The sequence below is a fragment of the Rhipicephalus microplus genome, chromosome 10, assembly GCF_043290135.1.
Source record: "Rhipicephalus microplus isolate Deutch F79 chromosome 10, USDA_Rmic, whole genome shotgun sequence".
Lineage (NCBI taxonomy): Eukaryota > Metazoa > Arthropoda > Arachnida > Ixodida > Ixodidae > Rhipicephalus > Rhipicephalus microplus.
The window spans coordinates 11,046,281-11,070,761 of NC_134709.1; the positions used below are offsets into that span (position 1 = coordinate 11,046,281).

The window sequence follows — 24,481 nt, forward strand, 5'->3', positions numbered from 1 at the left end:
CTCAGCAGCTTAGCCGCTTAGCCACTTAGCAACGCGCCCGCAAGGCTGATGTGTATTTGATGCAATGCCCGTCGCTCCAGCGTATGCGATGCACCGTAAGGAGTGCCGATTGTCGCCTATAGAATGAATCACAACGCTCTCCTGTGGTTGTACATGAAGCTCGAGAGCATGATGATGTCAACGCACCACTGGATTATGTCGATGTTGTTCCAGGATTTGCGGTCCCACAAGTACGTGGCAAGTTTCAGCGCATCGTTCATGATCGTCGGCATCCTAGTGCTTCTCGTGAGCCTTGCCTTAGTGAGGACTCCGTCCGTGTGGAACTTGAAGCGACCGCAGCAAACGACATCTAAGTTGGAGCTGACGCCCTACAAGAGAACGGAGATAGCCGACCAGCAGAATACGCGCTCTCTGCCGAATTTCCTGCCGGACAGCAACGATCTCGAAGTGACCGAAGAAGAGATAGTTGACGTCTACAACCACCTTCCCACCCGGAAGAGGAAAGACGAGAACGACAGGAACGGTAGCTCGCCCTTGTTAACAGTACATTTGTCACTGCTGCCGTCATCGTACGCGTCGTTAAAAAGTATTCGCCACAGCTGTTTGCACTCGCCCCCTCTCCCATTCATTTTCCACCACATCGCATGTGGGAAGTAGCCCTCTGATGCGTGCGGCATTCAGAAATCGGCGCACTTTTTCTTGTTTATTCTTTTGAGGCGCTACTATTCGAGGAGCTGGCATGATTCCCAGGTGTCGCGGAACGACTAGACGAGTGAAAACGCTCTTTGCTAACGCGCTCGCAATGACGGATGTGTGGTGGTGGTAGGACGCAACAATATACCGCATCCGATTTAGTTAAGCGTACGCGGAGAGCCTGAAATTGTGCATGTGCAATCGGGAAAAAAATAAAAAAACGCACCACATTGCTGAAAGTCGGGCACGTTTGTGCGATATGTAGGCTTCAGCGTCACTTACATCGCCCGTTCATTTTAAACCCTATTGACACGTTAAAATTGTTGTACCAGTTTCGACCGTACTTTAGTAGTTTAACTCCAGTTCCGTTCAAAACTAACGCTGTATAAAAAGCTGTCGAACTCGTTTGCTACGAGGATCCGTAGTGGACTTATCCATGTGCTTCGTTGGCACTGTTTACTTTGCCGCCAGCAGCAGTTAACTAGTACGCGATGATTTACTGGAAAAGTACGCTTGTCGTCACCGGAAAAGTTGGAAAGTTAGCCATTCAAGTTGCACTGCAACGTGACAATAAAAATAAAAATGCCCGAAGATTCTATCCAGCAGTCTTCAGACATAACCGAGCCATGGAACCTACTGCTTCAGAAGTTGCTTGCTTACGTCTAAAGAATGTATAGCAACTCTTCAGCTTTAACGGCCAAGGTCAAGAGGATTTTCTTCCATTGTTTCACCTTTTTTTTTTTTGCAGATGTGGAAGCTCTGACATCACTCAGGGCAGCAATGCACATGGTTGCACTGGGAAAGTACGAGAAGGCACTCAAGCTGTTTCAGCACGCGCTCATCTTAAGTCCCAGCCATCCGGACATACTCACCGAGTACGGGCAATTTCTGGAGAACCACCAGCAGGACTTCATCAAGGCGGACCACATGTACAGCCGTGCTCTTGTTGCCAAACCAGACCACTCTCAGGTATCCAGTTTCTTCGCATTGTTAGTAATAACCACAATATCTGGGATTTTTTTGTCCCAAAACCACGACACGATTTTGAAGGATGCTGTAGTGGAAGGCTTCAGAAATTTGGACTGTCTGGTGTTCTTTGAAATGCACCGACATCCCACAGTACGCAGGCCTCTGCCATTTCGCCTCCGCCAAAACTCCTCATCATTGCTCAACTAGAGCCGATGCTGTTGCAGTGTTTATGCCTTGAGGTAACACTGCTACACCTTCTTATAACCAAAGAAAAAAAAAAGAATTAACCGACGATTACTATAGTGCCTAATGCAAATTTTGAACACAGCTCTGTGTTAGGGCAAAGCCAACTGTGTTTAAAGTTTTTGCTTTTCACAAGGTATCGACTATGCCATAAATTGGTTTTTGTGAAGTAGGACAGCACTTGATATGCCATTTCTCGGCTTTCTGTGGATGAGAGAGGTACCCGCGACACATCCCTAAGGTAATATGTGCACCTTGTTGATGCTTCATGTGGCCAATGACTAATTACGGCTGAGCGCTTTGCAGTGTGTGAGAAGCATCAAACCACAAACTTGTTTTGAATTAGAATTGTGTGATGACTGACCATTTTACTCTTCTGCCACGCTATAATACACAGTTTAACACAATTCCCTGCCAGACATGACGCTTGCATGGGGTCTTTTTGCAAATGAGCTTCGAGCACCAGCAAGTTGGTGGGCTAGGATACTCGACTGCCATGCTGAGGGCCTGGGTTCAAATCCCGTTCAATCCTGGGTATCTTTTCCTCATTTCACTTTTTTATGTCGATCGGTTACGTCGACAGCAACGCCGCTCAACGCAGTTACACGTGCCTAAGAGCTACGCTCTAAAAAAAGTCTGCTCTGCCCACTGTCATCACTGTCTTTTCCACGGAGAATCAGCATAAATGATTTATCTAGTAGCACTTACTCATTTTATTTTCGAGAGATTTAAGCACTCTCGGTGTGTTCCAGATAGTTTACTTTCCCAGACGCCGTTTTGTGTTGCTGGTTTTAGGTGAAACAAAATGTTAGGCAAGTTTGTTCATCACCTATGAAAACGCGCACAGAGCTGAACTAGCAACTGTTTCAATACTTTGATCACAACACCATTTTATGGCAGGCATCAAGCAGCGGAAACATGGTTATATGAAATATGATGATGAAAATGCCTTGCGACAGTAGGTTGCTTTCTTTTTTTGAAAAGGACAATCCGTAAATGATGACAGCACAGTGAAAACTCTTGAAACCTCAAGCATGCTCATGATGTACGAAGCAAAAGTGAAAAAATATGATTACAAGTATGAATCCTAAAATGAACTGACAAAGTAGATAAAATCGAACAAGCAATGGACCAGCTGGTAATAGGTTGGAAACGAATTTCCTGGTGAATTTCACCAGGGGTATTGACATCACTGCATGGCTAAACACAATGTTTTAGGCAGTAACAAAGAATGTTATGTTTAACATTCAATGTGCACAGTATATACATTAGCCTTCGGCCACTGTACTAGCGACTCTTACACAGTACCATTGTTGTGCACATAGAAGAATATGCCAGTTCATAAGACAGCGAATAGGTAGCCTATTGGTTAAGCACCATTTCCATGATGTAAAGTTACGTACTTCCTACAGCAAGTTGTCATTTTGTCCACTCCAACCATCTTTCTTATTTTGACGTTTCAATTAAACCAAAGCTCGATTTACTGTGGGCTTTCTGTGGTGGTAACCATCCTCAAGTAGTTTGTCACACTTGGTGCCATCGTACAGATATGTGCTCGATACGTTATGTCCAATCACTACAATTGCTTGCCTATAGGCCTTTTCGCAAATGGCCTTCTGGACGCTACCACAATCCTCTCTGGGCTGCGCTAAATAGGAGTGACCCCTCATAAATGCAGCGCCAAGGCTGTGCATTAGATTTCGTGCTCTCACGTGCTGCCCAGGGGCATTTTCCTCTCTCGTGAAAAGGTCTATACAGCCTACAAGAACCTGTTGCATATTGCACTGTCCTGCAGGATGCGACAAAAAGATGGAACACAATGTCAGCACCTTTTTAATGGCACACAAAAGGAAAATGCCAGCTGTACAAGAACTGCTCACTGAAATATTGCATGTATATTTGATGACACAAAGAATACTTGCTCATAGTAGAGGGAAATGATAGCCAAGACTGATGTGTCAATGTCTTGTCATTGATTTTATACCACGTATCTGTGTTTCTTGCTGCCTTAGGTGTTTTCGTTGAATTACAAAATGTGACCTTGAAACTCCCCGGTCTGGTGTTGTCGCAAGTCTGCAATGTTTTTGGTAGACTACCATGCTTTTGCTGTTGGTTTATGGCATCAAAAGTGCAATTTATTTGTAAAGTAGAATTTGTGAACTTTAAAGTTTACTGATATGAGGCTCTTCACTATTGCACATGAGTATCATTCTCAAACAATAAATGGTTATATTCGCTGTGCAGGCACTGGTGAACCGTCAACGCACGCTACCCGTGGTTGAGAAGCTGGACGAGAAACAGCTGACACGGATAGACAAAAAACGGCTGTTCCTTATCCAAATCCCAGAGGGTGACCCGTCCCTGAAGCGCATGAAGAAAGAGGCGTACTTCCAGCACATACACCACACAGTGGCCATCGAGGGCAACACCATGACGCTTGCGCAGACCCGTATGGTTGTCGAGACACGCACAGCTGTGCCAGGCAAGAGCATCATGGAGCACAACGAGATCCTGGGCTTGGACGCCGCACTCAAGTTCGTCAACAACACTTTGGTCAACAAGGCACTGCTGACGGTCTCCGACATCTTGGCCATGCACCGCCGCATCTTGGGCCATGTCGACCCCGTGGACGCTGGAACCTTTAGAAGGACACAAGTGTTTGTGGGTGAACACACGCCGCCGAAAGCTTCGTTGGTCCGAGACATGATGGAGGACTTTGTGGACTGGCTCAACTCCGAGGAAGCACTCCGGCTGCACCCAGTGAAGTATGCGGCGCTCGCTCACTACAAGTTGGTCTTCATTCACCCTTTTGTTGATGGAAATGGGAGGACAGCACGGTTGCTCATGAATTTGCTCTTGATGCGCGTTGGCTACCCTCCAGTGATTGTGCGCAAGCAGGACCGTGCTCTATACTACGAGTACCTCCAGTTAGGCAATGAAGGCGACGTCAGACCATTCGTGCGGTTTATTGCGGAGTGCACTGAGCGGACATTAGATGTTTACCTCTATGCAACTGAGTACGCCAAGCACCAGAGAGCGTTAACAAGCCAAGACAGCAATGAGGGTGAAGTAGCGTTTGTCAGCTAACCAGCACATATTGCTAGGAAGCAAGCCAATGAGTGCCGACTGACAGAATCGTGGTCAACAATACGAGTGCCCTTCCAGGCCTAGTGTAAGTTTGCCTGCTGTGTGGAAACCATGAAGGTGCAGCTACAAGTGACCCATTGTACCGATTTATGACGAGTTGATAATTTATCCACAGTGCTGAAATAGGTGCAGACGGCTGTGCCTTTCAGCATGAACAATTGTATATACTATTAGAATGATATTTATGTATTTATGTGGTTGTTATGCAACATCCATTCTTTAAAAGGTGTTGATTACAGCTTTACTTGAAGTTGACAATAACGAAAAGTTGTTTAGAGATTAAGCTCTCAGTATTGTTTTGCGAATAAACGCTTCAATGCACTCGTTGAACACTGTGTGCGAACACTTCTTTTATTTCAAAACAATGTTCATCACTAGCTTAAGCAATACGGAACGTTTAGGATACAGTCTTATGATACTCAACAGAAAAAAATACATCTGCTTGCTATCATTTCAAACGTGCAACAGGCATGCTCTAACACTCTGTATCAAGCATCCAACTACGTACCATGTCACGCAAGAGACTACAAGCTGTATAAAACTACTCTCGGACAGAGAGGTTGCACTTACATTATGCAACTAACCTGTTACTTGCAGCCACATCGGCTTAATAAAACGGCTTTTGTTAGGACAAACCTAACTGACAACGCATATCTCAAAAAACGCTCGTATAAAAGTGTGGCTAGGCATAAACATCTCAGTGAAAAAACACTTAAAAACAACCGTCACAGCCCCTCAATTGATGACGACATGTTTAACATTCTTCTTACTGGTGCACAACTGACAGCGTTTGATACACGATTTTTTTTTATCATGCATATCCTATTGGTGCGAGTAAAAAGGAAAAAGCTGCCCGGACAGACGGTCAAGTGTGCTCACATTTGTGAAAATGGGAAAAGATTTGATTTCGAGAACGGCCACAGTGGGTGTGGCACACATGCAAAGAATAGTCTCGAGACATTGACAGCAAAGGCACTCGCACCTCCACCGTGATAGTATGGTCTCTCGATACCTCGTCGCGCTTAACAGCTAGACCGACATGTACGAGGCAGAGGAGTAAGAGTTATGAATTTGGGTGTGCACCGGTCGCGGTACCTCGATTAGGACGCCAGGCCTTCGTACGTTGCTTTCGCAAGGTGCATTCGATGCAGGCTGGCGAGGGAAGACTGCTGCATTGTAGGCTTCATCATGAGCTGCTACTGCGGTGCTGTCATGTACCTGCTTTGAGCTTCTTTCAGGTTCTTCACAATCTGGAAAGAGAACAAGCAGGCACAGATTAACCAGGGATGTGTGGATACACTGATTGCTTAGCACTAGGCTTGTGCAAATATAAAAGCGCTTTGAATATTTGAAGGAATATTAGAATATTCAAATTCAATTTGAATACAATTATTGGAAACTTTGTTAAAGTTCTTGAAATTACCAAATATGTGTATATTAATCTGCATGAAACACCCTGTAAAAGTAGCTTCACTGCTGTAGAGAAGTGCTATGCCGTGAAAAGTATCCAGAAAAAATCTACATTGCCGCCAAGCTTAACATTGGTGGTTTTGGGATAGTAAACCTAAAAAAATTATCATCACATCTAGCTTAAATAAACATACTACTCTCATATAGATTCATAATTTTTTTTTCAGTTTAAAAGCTTCATATATCTGCTCATATGCTCTAAGCATAGTAAATTTTCATAGCATAGTAAATTACAGCATAGTAAATCAAATGAAGTCCAAACAGCGGCAAGTCTTTGCGATGGTATAGTACGTACCATCCACTTATCACTATGAACTGGCATGCATATATATGCAGAGCTGCTGAACAGGATGCACGCGCCTGTCAATAGTGATAACTCAACAGCACGCACTATGCCACCACAAAGGCTTGCCGCTGTTTGGATTCTATTTGACACCGATAGTACAAAGTCATTTTCCCTTACAAGCCCGACAGAAAAGTTCTCATGCAACTGAACAGATTTTCAACACATATGAGATGAATGATTGAAAAAGACTTGAATACCATGTATAAAAGGCAACATGTACATAAATGACATCAAGACAATAGGAAAGCAAAAATGCGGCGTACCACAAAGGCAGCCAAAAGTAGCAAGTTCAGATCACACCAAGAGAAAGGGTGATTTTTCATTCAACTTCAACTTTTATCACATTTACTATGCTACGATTAGGGACAATATCCCCTATGCTTTTCTTGGCCTCATTGTCTGTTAGATTCATTTGTGTCAAAGAAAAAAAAAATGTGCCACATAAGAAAATTCCCCTTTTTTTCTTTAACTAAAAGATGATCACATTATAACAGTATATCACACAAATTTATGTGATGAATTATTTTTTTTTTCGCAATTTTTCCTCATTAACTTTCAGTTATACATGAGAAATGATGCCCCTATTCTTTTCTTGGTTTCATATGGTTGTGTTCAAAAAGAACAGGGCCCTCGATCCATTCCCCTTCATTTAATTAACATGAGCAATACATTATATGGGATCAGTTAGTTCACTATTAAAACATTCATCATGCATTTTAATAATTCCCTATGTTGTCTAAGATTTATACGAAAATGTAATGGAAGTTGGATGGAATCTGCATATACTTCATAAAATTATACGAAAATCACACAGCCTTATCATTACTGTAGCATGCACAAAGTTTCAACAGGCACTCAATCTTAGCCATTTTTGTAAACGCACATATGCAAATGAATTCTGAAAAATACTACGAAATGGTGGCAGCCTATTTTTTATTCTTTATGCATTTGTTTTCAAACGATAAGTCCAAGAGCGCAGGCAACGGCGCTATTGGTTGCAAGGTCCTCCACAGGAGAGACGGGTGCTGCAATCGTTAACAGTTCACAGATAGAATGCTCCTGCTCGCCTTGCTGCATAGTTGTTTATTTTATTTATAAAAACATACCTAAAGCACCCAAGGGCATTAATGCAGGGGGGAAATACACAGCGTAACAATTGCTTACATAAAAAGAACTATTAAAAAGCAACATGAACACAAAAACAGATCATAACAAAAATTTAGCTATGAGTACCAGTATGTCCTTGAAAGATGATTCAGTGCAGATGTCTGCAATCTCCTGTGGAAGCCGATTCCACTGGTAGATTGTGAGCGGAAAAAAAGAAGTACCGGTACGTGTTTGCTCACCAAAATCTGTCTCTTAATTTTAGAGAGTGGTCAGTTCACTCAGATAAAAAATGAAGAGGTGTTACGCAAGATTCTTTATCTATTTTGATCAACACATGAAATATTTTGAATAGCATTTCCAAGCTCAAGTTCTTTCTACGTGAAACTAACAAATTCCACCTGAACTTATCCCTAAGCACAGTGACACTGAAGTCGTAGTTACTAGTCACAAAACGAGCTGCACGGTTTTGTATGATCTCGGGCATATTAGACAAACTTTTTGTTTGTGGGTCCCAAGCTACACAGGCATGCTTCAAGATAGGTCAGACTTTCGAAAAGTAGAGTAGTTCTCAGATTTAGAGAGGAGCTAACCGGAAGATCCGTTTAACAAAGTTTGACATGCTGCAGGCTCTCACTGTGACATTTAACGTACTTAGTACAGTCAAGATTTGATGAAAAGTAAACACCGAGGTATTTAGACTCACTCATTCACGTTAGCTGGATGGTATCAAATGTATAATGAAACAGGTATGGGTCGCGTTTACGAGTGGAGGAGACGCACTGGCACTTCCTAGGGCTTAAAGACATATGCCACTTATCACACCAGCGCATAATACTGTCTAAACTGCGTTGCAAGTACTGATGGTCAGAGTGTGGATCTAGTACAATGGTAAACCACACAATCATCTGCACACACACATACTTTGCATGAAACATCCTGAGCAATAGCGTTGATGTAGACTAGAAACAGCAAAGGTCCCAGCCCAGATCCCTATGAAACTCCAGAAGTAACAGCAACATATTCAGATCGGGAACCATTAATTACCACACATTGCATCCGGTCTTGTAAATAACACCTGATCCAATGAAGCAATGCAGGAGTAATACCGAGAGATGAAAGTTTATGTAGCAGCAGAACATGGGGCACAGAGTCGAATGCTTTTTGAAAGTCCAGGAATATGCAGTCCGTCTACACCCCAAAGTCAAAGGAGTAAAAGTAAAAACGATAATGACTGAATCCTATGAACTGTGTTGAACAAGAAAGACCAGACCAAAATCCATGCAAAGATTCGATAAAATAGTTGAACACAACATTCAGGTGAAATCGCGGTGTGCGACATTCAGTTCGGCAGCTTACATGCGAGTGCCTCCGGGGCACAGACTCCTGACTTGTTTGCCCGGATTATCAGGTTATACTCCTTTAAGAAATTAACATCATAACAATGGGGAAATACGCACACAACAAAAATGCAAGGTGATAAAAATGCAAGAAATGTAAAGTTCCAGCAGATGACACATCCCGGTACTCTAGAAGTGATGTCATGACTTAGGTGGCGCCATACTATTTCCTCAAAGCCATAGAGTTTCATACAATAATACCTAGAGCGGAATCTGGACCTAGTGTCTACGTGGGCTCTTTCAGCAGCGCATGAACCCCCACGAGAATGATGGGAAGTACAGGCTTCGAATCTGCTTTGAATGGATTACGTTCTTGAAATGCGCGACGTTTGTTTGCCAAATGTAAAACAATGTGATATGAAGTTATATTCAATTGAAAACTGCTTCATTATTTTGCATGTAAATTTTTTTGCTAAATGTTTCCGTGACCTTGAGGCAGAGTGAAACCTGGACAAATTTAGCCACCAGGGTATGCATTGCTAAGCCATTGCGTTCCAGATTCAGCATCAAGATATACTGAATTATTTTTTACAACACTTAAAAACAAACATGCTTGTTTTGTCCTAGAAAGTATGCAATATCTATTTATGAAAGTAACAGTATAGTATTAAGTGACAAACACTCAACGTTTCGTCTGCTGCAATGCCAGGTACGTCTGTCCAAGTGGTCATGCGGGTCTCTGCTCCAAATGTACTTCTCGTTTTGTTGTGAAGTCAAGTCAAAGGACCGTGACGGTGCATCTACTTTGTTTCACCTTCAGTTTGCAGTCATTTCGAATGAGTTTAGGCAAGACATGCTCGGGAAAAAACAGTAACTCGATAGAATATCCTGCACTGGCATGAGATGCTACATCTATGCGCTGCGAAGAGTGGACGACGCTTCGTTTAAACTGTCGAATCTAATTCGTAAAGCTTCGTCGCAGCAAATCAAGTCTTTAGCCTCTTCGAACAAAGGTACTGCCGCAGCGTTTTTCACGGAAACCCCACTACTCGCGCTGCGTGAAGAACGAAACTGAAACTGTAGAAAAAGATCTGTAGGCAGTTCGCTAGCTAACACTATCCAATTCGAAGTCTATACTTTCCATAATTTTTATGGGGATACACGATCGAAGCGCCAGATTCCTCTTTAGGTACTATTGTATTAGACTATGCTTAAGGCCAATAGCACAAGACAACAACAAAAGTAACATCAAGGTAAACAAAATGGCCCGTGCTGTTCTTTAAGATAAGATGACAGAAAGTTCTCTGGGTGCACTTCCAGTAATTTATTTACCACAATAATTTTATCTACATTCTTCTTTCTGTGAAGGATTTTATTTTGAACAGCTGCCTGCAATATTAATATATAAAGACTAAGATAGTACAAAAAATTGGCACTTACACATTATTACTGAACTTGCCCAATCAAAATGCTTGACTGCTTGACTAACAAAATAATACCTCACAATGGCTAGCAACTGTTTTAGCATGTTTTACTAGTATCGATTTTTCGTGAGAGCAAAAGTTCACACGAACTGACAGAGCTTAGATAACACAGCACAACATATGTAAAGAGCTGATGTGCTACAGCAGTACCATTGTAGAAAAAATAGCTAGTATTACTCTTTTTTTCCCTAGCAGCACTGCATCACAACGTCACATTGTAAAAATTCATGGCGCTCGATACTCCATAGCCGGCTGATTTCCATATAGTAACTGTCACTCTAGCGTTGAGGCTCTACTGGTTTGCAATGCTGCAAACTAGCTTAATTGCAGAAAGCGCACCGAACAGAAAATACCTTGCCTCACCAAGAACTTGTCAAGTTCACAACTCAACTCTGGTACTCGACACAGTGAAGGAATGAAGTGCACTAAAATGCCTAATTGGGCAGGTTGGTACATGATCAACTAAGCAAAAAACAGTGTTTCGCAGTTTTTTTTTTTTTCACTTCGTTGACAGTGGAAGAACCTCACTTGTGGTCTGGTGAATGCATGCAGTATGGCCAGTAACAAAAATAGGTGGGAAAAAACCACAGCAAAGCCGGTTTTGGGCTGGCAGTACATACCTCTTCATAGAAGCTGATCTGACCACCCAGGAAGTCGTGCATGGCAGCATTGAAGTCGTGCACTTTCTGCTTCTGGAAGTGGCTCACTTCAGCTAGCATGGCATACGAGACGACATCCATGCGCTGCCGGATCCCTTCGAGGTCCTCCTGCGACAGCTTCACCTCATCGCGCATCTTTTGATACTCCTTGTGCTTGCTCAGGAACGACTGCACGTGCAAGCGTCAGCCATTGGTCAGTCCATCGCTGGGCACCCCAGTCAGCTTGATTGATTGATATGTGGGGTTTAACGTCCCAAAACCACTATATGATTATGAGAGACGCCGTAGTGGAGGGCTCCGGAAATTTAGACCACCTGGGGTTCTTTAACGTGCACCCAAATCTGAGCACACACCCCAGTCAGCTTCATAACTACCTTATTTACTTGTATAACGAACCCACTTTTTTTAGAAAAATTAACACCAATTAGGGGGGAGTTCATTACATGGAAGAAAAAAAATTAAAGGAAGTTATAACAGCAAAAATTTTGCAAGACGGCATTAAAAAACTCGCTGTCCAACCGCTGCTGGATTTCAATTTAGTGGCAGGACTACAAAGCTTATATTCGAGAACTCCCCTCTCCACAAAGGAAAACTGTCCTTGTTCCGGCACGCAAAATGCGCAACGTACCTTCTTTTGTAGCCTGAAGATGTACATGCGCTATCCGCACAGCCGTGCCGCACGTTCCGAGACACCTGTCGCACGCAAGCGGAAAGAGAAAGATCGTCGCCGATACACAGGTGCCCCAGCACATGTGGCGTGGCTGTGCGGATAGCACTTGTACAGGCCAACGCGCACAAATCGAAGCTGAAAACGCCGTCCATCCACTGCGTTCCCATGCACCAGCTCATGCTAGAATAACTTTAAATTTAAAATCGCATATGTCGCTAGCATACCGGCTCATCGTCAACAAAAACGCAGCATCGGATGCCGGTGTACGCACATTGCGGGTGTACATCGTTCCATCAGCGCGGTTGTGCTTTGTATTTCACTATGTTTTCGCACTGTTGTGGTTGTGTGGCGCTATAAGCTGACTGTTTCTTTTGCGCTCGACAGATGGCGCTCTGCCACATAAGGCGCGAATTTTAAATTTTGATCGATGGCGTCCACATTCATGCTGCTCACAACTGTTTGGCATGGTTGTTAAACTATGTTTTGACTTTTATTCCATATTTATTACGTGATATAATGACATGATTTAACGTGGTGTAATGTCTTCTGGGGCTAAAAGCTGACTGCAGCTTTTAGCCCCAGAGGATGCTTTTAGTTTGTAATTGTTGCTGTCTGCTGCCTTTGGTAAAATTGTTGCTGTTTTGTTGAATTCAGTAAATTTGGTATGGTTTGGTTTTGCAACACATTGTGATCACTCTGAGCACATTTCTGCGAGGAGTGATGAAAACCAGGGGCTCCCAGTTCGAATTAACCGTTGTGAATACTGATGCGTTCGAATTATTGGGAGTTCGAATTAGCGAGCTTTTACCCTATCATGCAAGATAAGGCTGTGTTAGCAGCAGTTCAAGTGGTAATAAACATCCTCGGATACAGACACTAACCAAAACGAGGTGTAGTGCACCTAAATATGTAATTTCAGTTTAGGCAAACAGAGTCTTACAGTGCAGTCCACTTATAACGATACCACATATAACGATATATCGGTTATAACGATGGGTCGACTTAACAGTCTCATTTTATGCATTGGGGCTATGGGGAAAAAAACCATATATAACGATATGTTATCCACCGCATATCGGATACAACGATGAAAAGTTTGCCGTGGACGGCATGTTTCATTCAGAATAATCGTAACATTTAGATTGATGAGTTCCTCTGAAGCGAACTATGCCGAGACAATACGAAAAGTTAGCGTAGGCGAGTACCTGCCGCCACTGCAGCACAGCGCCGGCAGCGCGTCCCGGCCGTTCAAAAAGCCGAGGAGAGCATCGCGAGTTGGCGCAACGCGCTACAGATGGCGCCAGCTGTGTCATGTTTTGCGCCTCACCGCGCGTCGACCGCGGAGAGGCTGAGAGAATTAAAACAAAAAAAAAATGCGAAAAGCAAAGTGCCGCGCTCCGCGGCTCCCCGCCTTCTGCAACGGCAAGCTACTCGTAGATAGCCGAACGAACGCGGGAAAGAGAGAGAAAATAAAAAAAGCGAAAAGCAAAGCGGCGCGGCGGCATCGGGGCGGGGCCTCGTTGGCATTCCGGCTGTGTACCTCTGGCTGTGCTTTCTTCCTCCCACTGCTCCCACCCCGCCGTCGGTCAGTCTCTCTTCCTCAGCGAACCCGTGATGCGTTCTTCGGAGTAAGAAATAAAGTCTTGTTTTTGACATCCTACTATCTACAATATTTATTAATTGGTGAAAATAGCGAAATGAAGCCTGGAGCTACAAAAGGTACGTCCGGCGACGATTTTTTGGCGGCAGTCCAGATATAACGATCACCGGTTATAGCGATCATATTTTTAGGTTTTCTCGATATCGTTATAAGTGGACTGCACTGTACTTCCAAAAAAAATCACTTTCAGGGAACATAGCAGTCATTAAAAGTTTATAAGTATATTCTGTCATTTCCTGTTTTCAACATCGAATAGTGGCTCTGCGAAATTCTACAAGACAAAAACCTATCAACAATGTTCCACTGTATTTGTTCTACACTTGGGTGTTCAAGAGATGTGTCTATTGGTACAGCAAGCTTATTGTACACTGCCAGGATACAAACCTTGTGGAAGCTGACAATGTCTGGCCATACAGCGAGGACACCCTTGTACATAAACAGGACATCACCAAGGGACTCCCAGTAGCGCTGGAGCTGCACAACGAAACACAACTGCACATTACTGGTCTGCTACAAAGACAGACAACATAATCAATGCTAGGATGACGCTATGCAGCCAAAGTGTTGGAAAACAGTAAAAATTGAGAGGGAGCTGGTACTTGTTACTGTGCCGAACTAACAGGAAACATACAAGCAATGTTTGTCATTATGATTGCACCAACCAATTTACACATCAAAGTACTAACACAATCTCCAAAATGTGCTGTGATGAAGAGTTCAGGGTTTAATTTGATAACACAGCACTCTTTAAGGCACATAGAAACACAGATACAACACAGCTTTTGGACATGAGGCACCGAAAGAATTGCAAACAGTGAGTGCGGCACGCTGTTTTCATTGTGCTGTGACCTTGGCAGACATAAAAGAGATGCTAAGTAGTTCTTGATCGTATCATGGATGACTGTGGTAGCTTTTCCTTACTATTAAGGCTATAACCACGAAAAATAAAAAGCAAAATGGCCTAAAATGGATATATGTCCCACTGTTCATGTTTTGTTTTCCATAGTAATAGTACTTACTAACTCCACAGATGTAAATCCTTTTGAAAGAAATATACTTTCTGTGCGCAAAGAACGTTTCAGAAGGAAGACAGGATAGAGTGCTCTATCCTATTTGTCTTCCTTCTGAAATGTTCCCTGCGCACTAAGAAAGTATATGTCTTTCAATAATGCAGTACCAACCAGCCTAAGTAGCCACTCTTTTGAAAGATGTAAATCTGCAAGGCCTCAAATTGAAAGCATGACCTGGCAACTGTCACTAGTCAATGAGCATGTCAAGAAAAGGAGAATGCTCAACATGTGTAGCAGCATACCATACGCGTGGGACACTAAAAAGCATGTACAAGTCTTTCATTCCCATCAGCGAAGAACGAAAAAAAAAAAGGAGAGAGAAAGAGAAAATTGTCGCATAATATGTGAAACCCAGTACCTTGGTCTCGTACATGATCCCAATATGCTTGTATGTTTCCTCTGTGTGCTTTAGGGCCTCCGTCAGCTGAGCTGCAGCTGTGCGAGTAAACATGAACTGGTCAGGATCTCGGTGCTGCACACTTTGTAATACACTCATACCTCATTATAACAAAGTGTTGCATCTTAGATGAAAATAAGTTTGTTATATGCTAAAATTCTTTATAAAGGCATATTCCCAATGTTGTGTAGGCTTGCGCTCCATTGATAAGAGCACTCTGCGAAGTGCGCATGCGTCACTAGGTGTTAAAAGCAGAGTGCCGCTTGCTAGCGCACCTCTACTTGCCCGAGCCACGAACCCACAAGCAAGGGTCAATAAAACATCGTTCACCCGGAACTTGTCTGGTCCTTTCGGCACATCTGTTGCAAAACGTAACACCTAACACTACATCAATTTCAAGACTTTTCTTCATTTACTTTCGTTATAACCAAAACTTTGTTATAACCAATAATCCATTATATCAGGATTTCGTTATATCGAGGATTGAGTGTATCAGATTTGACAGCAGGAAAGCCAAGTGAACTTACGCAGTGATTTCTCCAGGTCGAATGCGCTTGCTAATTCCTTGAGGGAACTGGCAATTTTCTCACATTCGTACTTGTAGTCTAAAATACAAGAACAAGGGAAATGATGGTTAACAACAATTACTGGGATTTTACGTGCAAAAAGACCTGGTATGATTGTGAGGCACACCAAAGTGCCCCGGGGGCGGGATTCTGTTTAGTTCTGACCACCTGATGTTTATCGACGTGCACCTCAAAATTAGTGATGTGTTCTCGCGTTTCTACCCGATCAATATGCAGCACGGCACCTTACTTCTTAAACGACATTGGCAGATACAGTAACAGTTAAATTTCAAACAATAGGTGAACGGTTAATATACGAAAAACATGCAGCGTGGATTGAAGAGTGAGCAGAGGTGAAAATTGACCAAGCTAACAGTTGTGTACTCACAATAGCTGAGTTGCAAGGTACTCACGTTTTGAGCACTTTTTGATCTGGTCCTGAGAGGTTTTGTACAAGTGGTTCACGCCGTCATCCATCTTCTGTGTGAGTTTGCCAAAGGTGTCCGCCTTTGTTTCACTTGTTAAGAGGAAAAGAAAGACAGAATATAGAGTTCACAATGAAAGTAAACATTCGACAGAAGTCTGTCTGATTTGGTATGAAACTGGGAGATGATTCAGACTCCAACCAAAAGTTTTGAAGAAACCGGACGTTTCGGAACCGACTTGGTTCCGAAACGTCTGGTTTCTTCAAAACTTTTGGTTGGAGTCTAAATCATCTCTCAGAGTTCACAATGTAATTTTAAATAAATACAAACACTCAAGACAGCGACCATTAGTATACAGTTACATTAGAACACTATTCGACAATTAGTATACACTTAACACTATACACTAGAATGCTATTTGATTCAATATCTTAAGATTTAGAGTACTCACAAACCACTAGTAACAACAGACATCGGCCTTTGTCAAAGTGAAACACCAAGCAGCACTCACACAGCAAGTGGGTCGAGGCTGCTTTGCGGCACCTGGAAGGCTGCGAACAGGTTCGTTCCCATGAGTTCGTCCTTTTCGGCTTTCCGCTTGCCCATCTTCCATCTCTGTTTTAAAGATATTAAAGACAATAGTCTTTCTTGGGGACCTTCAACGAAAAAATTTCAGTCTGTCTGTACATTTGTCTGTTTGTCTGCCCTTAACGGTACCCTGAATAGCACTAAGGTGGCCAAACAATACCCTAAACGGCCTACCTCATTCGCAGCGCCTACCAATATTGCTCAAGGTTCAACGTTCATACTTGTGTGATTGTCAATTAAAAAGCAATTATTGTGCATATCTGAGGCACCATAACAACACGTCAATATTATGTATGTGTATTTTTACTAGAAAAGGCATAAATAAGTAATTCTAAGGACCGTAGCGTTCATCACCCTGCACTGAACATGCAACGCTTGCACGAAAAGGCAAGTGTTTCCAACACTTTGCTAAGACGACATGGTGGTGACACCTACCAGTTGCCTTGCATTCTACACCTTATCACCTCCGAGAAGGGCGCACAGGGCGCGCGTGCTTCATTTTCCAAGGTAACTGCCAGATAGCGCTCATGTCTCACGTGTGACGTGACTTGAGCTCGTTCGCCTCTGCTGCACACTCAAGGCACTCTAACGCAACACCTCCAGAATACCATTCACCGATTTTCTTGCAGAGAACATCAAATAAACGTTTTGTTCGCTCTCTCCAGATGTAATATCGTCTTTTGACGACATTTGCAGTGTAACATGCAGATATGGGGTTCATTTTTTCAAAGCAAACAGCTTCCCACTCCGTGCATACATTGCTTCTATTAAAAACTTAAGATGACACCATGACCAACAAACATGTCAAGCACAAAATTAGCTTTCATATTTGACCTTTTAATGTTGTGTTATACAGCACAATGGCCTGCCAACCACTGCAGAGATCTTTGGAAGGGTTGCATTCCCAACTTGGAACACAAGATATTGAAAAGAAGATTGATAAATCCAAAAACAATAAAAAAAAAGTAATTTCAACAGACATTTTCCATGTAATAATCTATCCCAATCACCAAATTCTGAGCAATTGTTATAAGCTTTGAAACAGCAAGAGCCTCGAATGCCATATGCCATAGATGGCACCTAGGAAAATTGTAACTGATCGTCCTGTCCACTTCGTTCTCGTGTCTCGTTTTTAGTGCAGTTATAATTTTCTTAAATGTTTTACCAACTTCTCCAATAGATGGCACCGAAAGTTACTCAATCACTGAATGCAGTACTACACTATCAGTAAGCAGCAGTTGCAGTTGCAGAACTGGATAAGATTAGCAGCCAATTGCACAGTGTTTACTAGATGCCTATAATGTGCTTGTGCGAAAAGTGAAATTTAGGTTCGAAGCAAATGGCGATTTCGGTTGAATAATTTCGAATATATGTATATATATTCTTTAAAAACAGAAATAACAAGCAGTGCGCGAAGTGAGCACCCACCTTTTCGTCGTTGCACGTGAGGAAGTGCATCCAGACCGAGCTCTGTGACATGACAGGGTGCTGACATATTCTATTGACCCACAACTGCAGCTTCGCCATCCGGTGCTCAATGAAGTCATCCTGGTAGCGGCCTGCACAGCCATTAAGAACACACGTATGTACGTATACACATGCAAAATTGTAAATTTTCGAGGAGGGGGTTGATCACACACTTTCCCCACATCGCAAATGGTTACAGTCCAACAACTTTATAAGAGACACTGATGAAATACACAAATGGGTATAAGAGACCTCAGTGTGCCTACATTGAAACATACAGTTGAACCCCTCTATAAGAAGCATGCTCTGGGCAGCAATTCTTGTCTTTTATATGAGATCCCTCTTATAAGCAGGGTACCTGGTATGTATTTTCTCATCAACCTACATTTTACTGTAGGTACACTGGTGTCCCTTATACCCATTTGTCTGTTGCATCAGTGTCTCTTACAAAGGGGTTCGAATGTGGTGACTGATGAGAAGATGCACACGTGGTACCCTGCTTATGAAAGACATCTCACACAGAAGACAAGAATTGCTCCCCAGAGCATGTCTCTTATAAAGGAGTTCAGCTGTAGTAACATGCCAATCACTAATTGTGGGCAAGCATGACCAGATAGAAGTACATCAAACTGCATCAATGTACTGAATGTCAGCGGTATGACCATTATTGCATACATGTCCATCCCATTTAACTGCAGAGTATCAAAACTAGAGTTATTAGTGCATGAAGAGCCACAAAAGCAAAAGGTGTCTTTTTCACAAAGAATTCATTCCTTCCTTCACGCATGCCATGCAAGTGATTAAAATCTAATGCTTTCACTGCAAACGCTCCTGACACTTGGTTCGTTCGTACATTAATGGATTAAGTTTTAACTTTAGACTAACTACCCAGGCATAGATTGGGCATCTTCTGTCAGCAGTAACAGCTCCCACCGTCACGAATGCTTGCGTTTTCTACATTTGACACACGTCCACCTCATGACCCAGTTAGTAACAGAACCTACACGTGGCGATAACATTTTAAATTTACTTTTCACTAATAATTCCCAGGAAGCTCTTACCCACATGCTTGAAGAAATTAGCGACCACAGAGTTGTCCATTGTTCACTATATCTACCACGCGCCGACAAATCAAAGGTAACTAAGCAGTTATTGAATTACGCACGTGCTGACATCGATAAGATGAACCGTGTGTTAGATGATTTTATACCAATATTTGAGTCAAGTTTTGAACATCGCGCTGCAAACGAAAATTGGCTTCAATTCCGTGACACACTAAAAAAAATAGAAGAATGCTGCGTCCCGAAACTAACAATCAGCTCCAAAACAAATGACCCGTGGTTCACACACGATGTAAAAAGATGCCTAAATAGGAAGAAACGAGCTTTTAAAAGGGCTACACGAACTAATACTTCGGAAGATTGGCTTAATTATAAAAATCTTTCAAAACAAGCTGAGGCCTCAATAAAAGAGGCCAAGGAAAAATATTTTAACTGCACCTTACCTAACCTTTTGAAAACTGACCCCCAGAAATTCTGGCGCGTGGTGAACCCTACAGCCTACCCTTCTGAGCCAACTCTACTGAGTGATCAAGGCAAGGTGTTGTCGCCAGAGGAAAGTGCTGAATGCTTCAACGAATTTTTTGCATCTGTGTTCACGGAAGAACTTCCACTAGACTCACTGGCACTGTTAAAACCTACCATTCACGACCCTTTTTCTTCAATTACAATAACTGAAAATAGTGTTGCACAAGCTGTACAACGCCTTCCCCGCAAGACTAGCCCGGGGCCCGACGGAATTAGTGCCAAACTCCTAAAATTAACCTGCCACAGATCAGCGTATTTATTGTCGCTGATCTTTCAGCAGTCGCTTGACACGGACTGTGTACCGGAAGACTGGAAATATGCCTTTGTTAAACCCATATACAAATCCGGCCAAAAGTCAAGTCCGAACAACTACTGTCCAATCTCTCTAACCTGTATATCTTGCAAGCTATTAGAACATATCATTTACTCGAAAATTATATCTCACTTGAACAGAAACAACATCCTCATCCCAAACCAACACGGCTTTCGGCAAAAACGCTCTTGCAACACCCAACTATTCAAATTGTTGACAGACTTGCACAAATCCATGCACAGCTCTGCTCCTACAGATGCTATTTTTATAGACCTTTCAAAGGCTTTTGATCGCGTCCAACATAACCGATTAATAACTAAAGTCCGTAACCCCCAGCTTGATCAGAAAACAATCCAATGGATTCAAGAGTTCCTCTGTAACCGGTCGCAATCGGTCAAACTTAACCACATAATTTCCAGAAAGTGCATGGTAAAATCCGGTGTCCCCCAGGGCTCCGTGCTCGGACCATTATTATTTTTGGTCTACATCAATGACATTGGATCTAATATTGTTTCTTCTCTACGCCTATTCGCAGATGATTGCGTTATATATAAGGAGATTACCGAACCGAATGACAGTAGCATCCTACAGTCAGATTTGTTAAAACTCAGAGTGGTGCAACTTGTGGCAGATGCACATCAACGCTGAAAAAACCAAACATATTAGATTTACTTCCGTAGCTAACCCCTCATCATCCGTCAGATACATAGTCAATAGCACCATAATTGAGACCGTTTCATCCACAAAATACCTCGGCATTTTCTTTAGTTCCGACCTAACCTGGAACAGTCGCATTGAATACATCACCAGCAAATCATCAAAAAAACTCGGTCTTTTGAAACGCCGCCTCAGATGCGCAAACTTGAAAACTAAACTTCACGCATTTCAAGCTCTGATCAGGCCTTCACTAGAGTATGCGTCAACCATCTGGCATCCACACACGGCAATGTTATCTGATATGCTAGAATCGGTACAAAATAAAGCAGCTCGGTTTATCACCTCCTGTCATTCTCGCCACCAAAGCGTAACATGTCTTAAGCGTTCTCTGAACCTTCCATTGCTTGCCACGCGCAGAAAGTTGTCCCGCCTATGTTTTTTTCCATAGCTTATATCATAGTGACTCGTCATTTTCCCGATCATTCATTCACCCGGCTCCCTACGTTTCTGATCGCGTTGGTCATGCACATAAGGTCAATCCAATATATTCACGCACTAAGAAATACCAATTTTCACCTCTGCTGTTATCCATTAACGAGTGGAACGCGCTGCCCTCAAACATCGTCGCTATTACAGAACCCTCCCTTTTCCAGTCTGCAGCACTAACTTACTTAGAAGTTGACAATAATTTGTAACCACCATTGACATTTAATGTGTAACGCATGCTTAGAGAATGTTTATTGCTATTTCTTGAAATATGTTTCCTGTTATGGTGAGCTGCTTACTGTGTTTTTTGCTTATTGTGTTATTAGTAATGTTGCTTGGGCTATCGGTCAGTTTGATTACTAGTATTACTCCCTGACATGTTGTTTTACTGATGCTATAGTAACCTCTTGTATGTATCCCCCCTTATGTAATGCCCTCTGGGCTCTTAAGGTATTTAAATAAATAATATAAATAACTAAATAAAGTTGTCTTTCATGATACCTACATCACTGGAAATTTCCGTCCCTTTAAAACTCAACAACTGCAAGAAATTTCTGAGAAATTTTATTTAAGCTGAGGTACTTTACGTCCAAAACCACAATTTGATTACACGGCATGCCTTAGTGGAAGGTTCTGTATTAATTCGGCGATCTGTGGTCCTCTAATATGCACCCAGAAATGTGGGTGTTTTTTCATGACACCCACATCAAAATGGTGCTGCCGTGGCCAGGTATAGAACCCATGACCTAAAGTTTTACTAGCTGGAATTGATGAGTTTAAATATAAATTGTTCCTTTGAATATGTTGGTTAGAAACTTGCATTGATTTTTGTCCTCAAATATTTTTTCCTCCAAAAAGTTTTGGGCTGCCAAGTAAGTTGGTGCGATCCTTCGAAAGTAATCAAGCAATTACTGTACAAAAGTACCATACTAAAAAAAAAAAAAGAAAACTGCTCTTAAATGATTTAAATGTGGATATCTTAAAAATGTGGAAAGAATCCATAAGGATGCAATGCGCTTCATAAGTTCTCCATGTAGATAGAGGAGCGATTCAGTCAGATACAGTCTGTTTCACTGAGCTGGATCTGCTAGAAACATGTAGAGAAAAAAAGTCAATGAAAACTTATTTGAAAGACTATAAGCACACATAAATATTCAAAAAACAAATACCAGGGGCCAACAAAAGAAATTCTAGAATCAATCATAATTATGTAATCTAACAGAGAATCATTCTGACACTGAGAATTGACGAAATGCGAAGACCCAATTGCGTTTATTTACACATGATTTGGCATAACAACAAAAGTGGTGTCGACAACACCTTACACATTGCTGCTGGCGTCAGTGCCGGTGGGAGAGAACACCTGTTTTCTGCACACTGCTTTTGTGGACGCCAGGTGAGTGCACAAAGAATAAATATTTCGTCAAAATCACATTTTCAGTTTATGAAGCTGTTCTGTCAGATTCCAAAATATGTTCACAGAAAGCTACCTAAAAGTGCAGTAAAAAAGTTCTTGCACTTGCGGGCGCTGCAAAAATTATCGTGGAAATCGCAAAAGAACAGCTATTTTTTCAATTACAGCTCGAACCAGGCACTGCAATTGTGTGCTAGTCAGAAAGAACATTTCCCTGTATTCAAATTTCCAGCTTTAACCAGGCCCTTCGCTCAAAAACAAGCGAGCAAAAAACAAATGTTTGCCGTTAATTTCGAGGCTTTCAATTGGCTGCATCCATCAAGCTGCTAAAGCACAGCTTGCCATTGGTCCAATCTTTGCTTCTAGAAAGCGTGGTGTACTGCTCGCGCGTTGCTGTCGTAATTCACTCTACTTAGCGATGCGTTCACACTTGTTCTATGTTCATGGGTCGACGATCATTTAGGAAATAATTACGCTTCAGCTTGGCAGCTGCAAGCAGAAGCTCAATCCTCAGATAACGCTAGTGTGCTGCGCCAGTCTCGAACATCACAGATGCACCTCTCCGACTTGCAGTTAGAGGTTCCCCTTATCATCACTTCGTATGTTTTGACCAAGACTATCGTGGGACGACTTCTTGTACTTGCAGTCAAGCATGACGTATCTTGAAATGTGAGGCACCTTGGCCACAATGTACGAGAAAAATTCAACTTCACCGGCAAAAACATCGTGCCAGTGGACATGAAAAAGCGAAGAAGCTACAATGTGCTTCGTCGCAAGCAATGAAAAGCATCTCTCGCTGGCTCATCGGAGCATTGAGCACATTGGAGCACGGAGCTCTAGTGAAACTGGCACACCAGTTTCGCACACCTAAAATTCAAATTGCAAGACCAAGCACGCTGATTGATCGTCACTATATTTGTTTTCAGTTATTATATCTATTCTCTGGAGGTTCAAATACCTCGAATGGCAAAATTACAGTTTGAATCAAACAGAATAGCAAACACTATTACATTCGAAGGCTCAAATATTCACAAACCTTTAGTACTTATTACATTATTTTGATGTTGGTGTATTTAGCATTCATGAATAATACAGATTAATACATATTCATTTTTCTCTTTGCAACAGACTTAGCAAGAAAGTTGACAGCATTGTTTATAAAAATAAATAAATACATCAGGTCTCATGAGTGGCTAACCTGAAATCTGCTTATCCGGCAGTGGGGGCACTGGAATAAGGGAGAACTTCTCCTGCAACCGCTCATGAAGCCAGTCAAAGTGCTTGTAGCGGCGGCTGACCGGCACGTCGTTGAACTGCTCACATGACAAAATGGGCCGCCCATTAAAACACAGCTGCAGCAACATCACAGGTAAGCATCACCCAGATTCAACATGAACTTTCCACTTCCACAGGATTATTCATTGTGTTTGCTGCAAGTGGGTTAAGTTAATTCAATTACAGTCCCTTTGATGATAAGCCACGCAATTTTTTTTTCTTTATCAAGTAACACTTGCTTTATGTCTGAGAACAACTGAATCAACGATCGCTAGAAGGGCTCATGAACGATTTCCACAAAGAAATTCGTTGCTACTATCTCCATATGAACAGAGTAGCCGCTGCTTTAAAAACGTGCCAGTGAGAGTCAACAGTTCACCCCTTCATTTTCTGGCAGTGGAAATCTTAGAACAAGTTCCCATGCAATTTGCCACACTGTTCAAAACCGCAGC

General features: G+C 42.3%; 2 protein-coding genes across 2 annotated transcripts in view; one reads left to right on the forward strand and one right to left on the reverse strand.

The window, feature by feature from the left end:
- Nucleotides 1-5,382, forward strand: Fic (FIC domain protein adenylyltransferase). Its single transcript, XM_037432051.2, has 3 exons — nt 1-523; nt 1,442-1,662; nt 4,150-5,382. Exons 1-3 carry the CDS (start codon nt 124-126, stop codon nt 4,990-4,992), a joined length of 1,464 nt encoding a protein of 487 aa, XP_037287948.1. The 5' UTR covers nt 1-123; the 3' UTR covers nt 4,993-5,382.
- A 319-nt stretch (nt 5,383-5,701) lies between these two features.
- SH3PX1 (sorting nexin 33-like protein SH3PX1) overlaps nt 5,702-24,481 on the reverse strand; it is a 28,403-nt gene continuing 9,623 nt past the window's right edge. The window contains exons 8-16 of the mRNA XM_037432050.2: nt 23,953-24,067; nt 18,260-18,390; nt 16,755-16,858; nt 16,232-16,335; nt 15,780-15,857; nt 15,214-15,290; nt 14,170-14,259; nt 11,417-11,623; nt 5,702-6,302 (exon numbers count right to left, since the gene is read on the reverse strand). Coding sequence (XP_037287947.2) covers nt 6,249-6,302; nt 11,417-11,623; nt 14,170-14,259; nt 15,214-15,290; nt 15,780-15,857; nt 16,232-16,335; nt 16,755-16,858; nt 18,260-18,390; nt 23,953-24,067 — 960 coding nt within the window. The 3' untranslated portion in view covers nt 5,702-6,248. The remainder of the gene's footprint in view (nt 6,303-11,416; nt 11,624-14,169; nt 14,260-15,213; nt 15,291-15,779; nt 15,858-16,231; nt 16,336-16,754; nt 16,859-18,259; nt 18,391-23,952; nt 24,068-24,481) is intronic.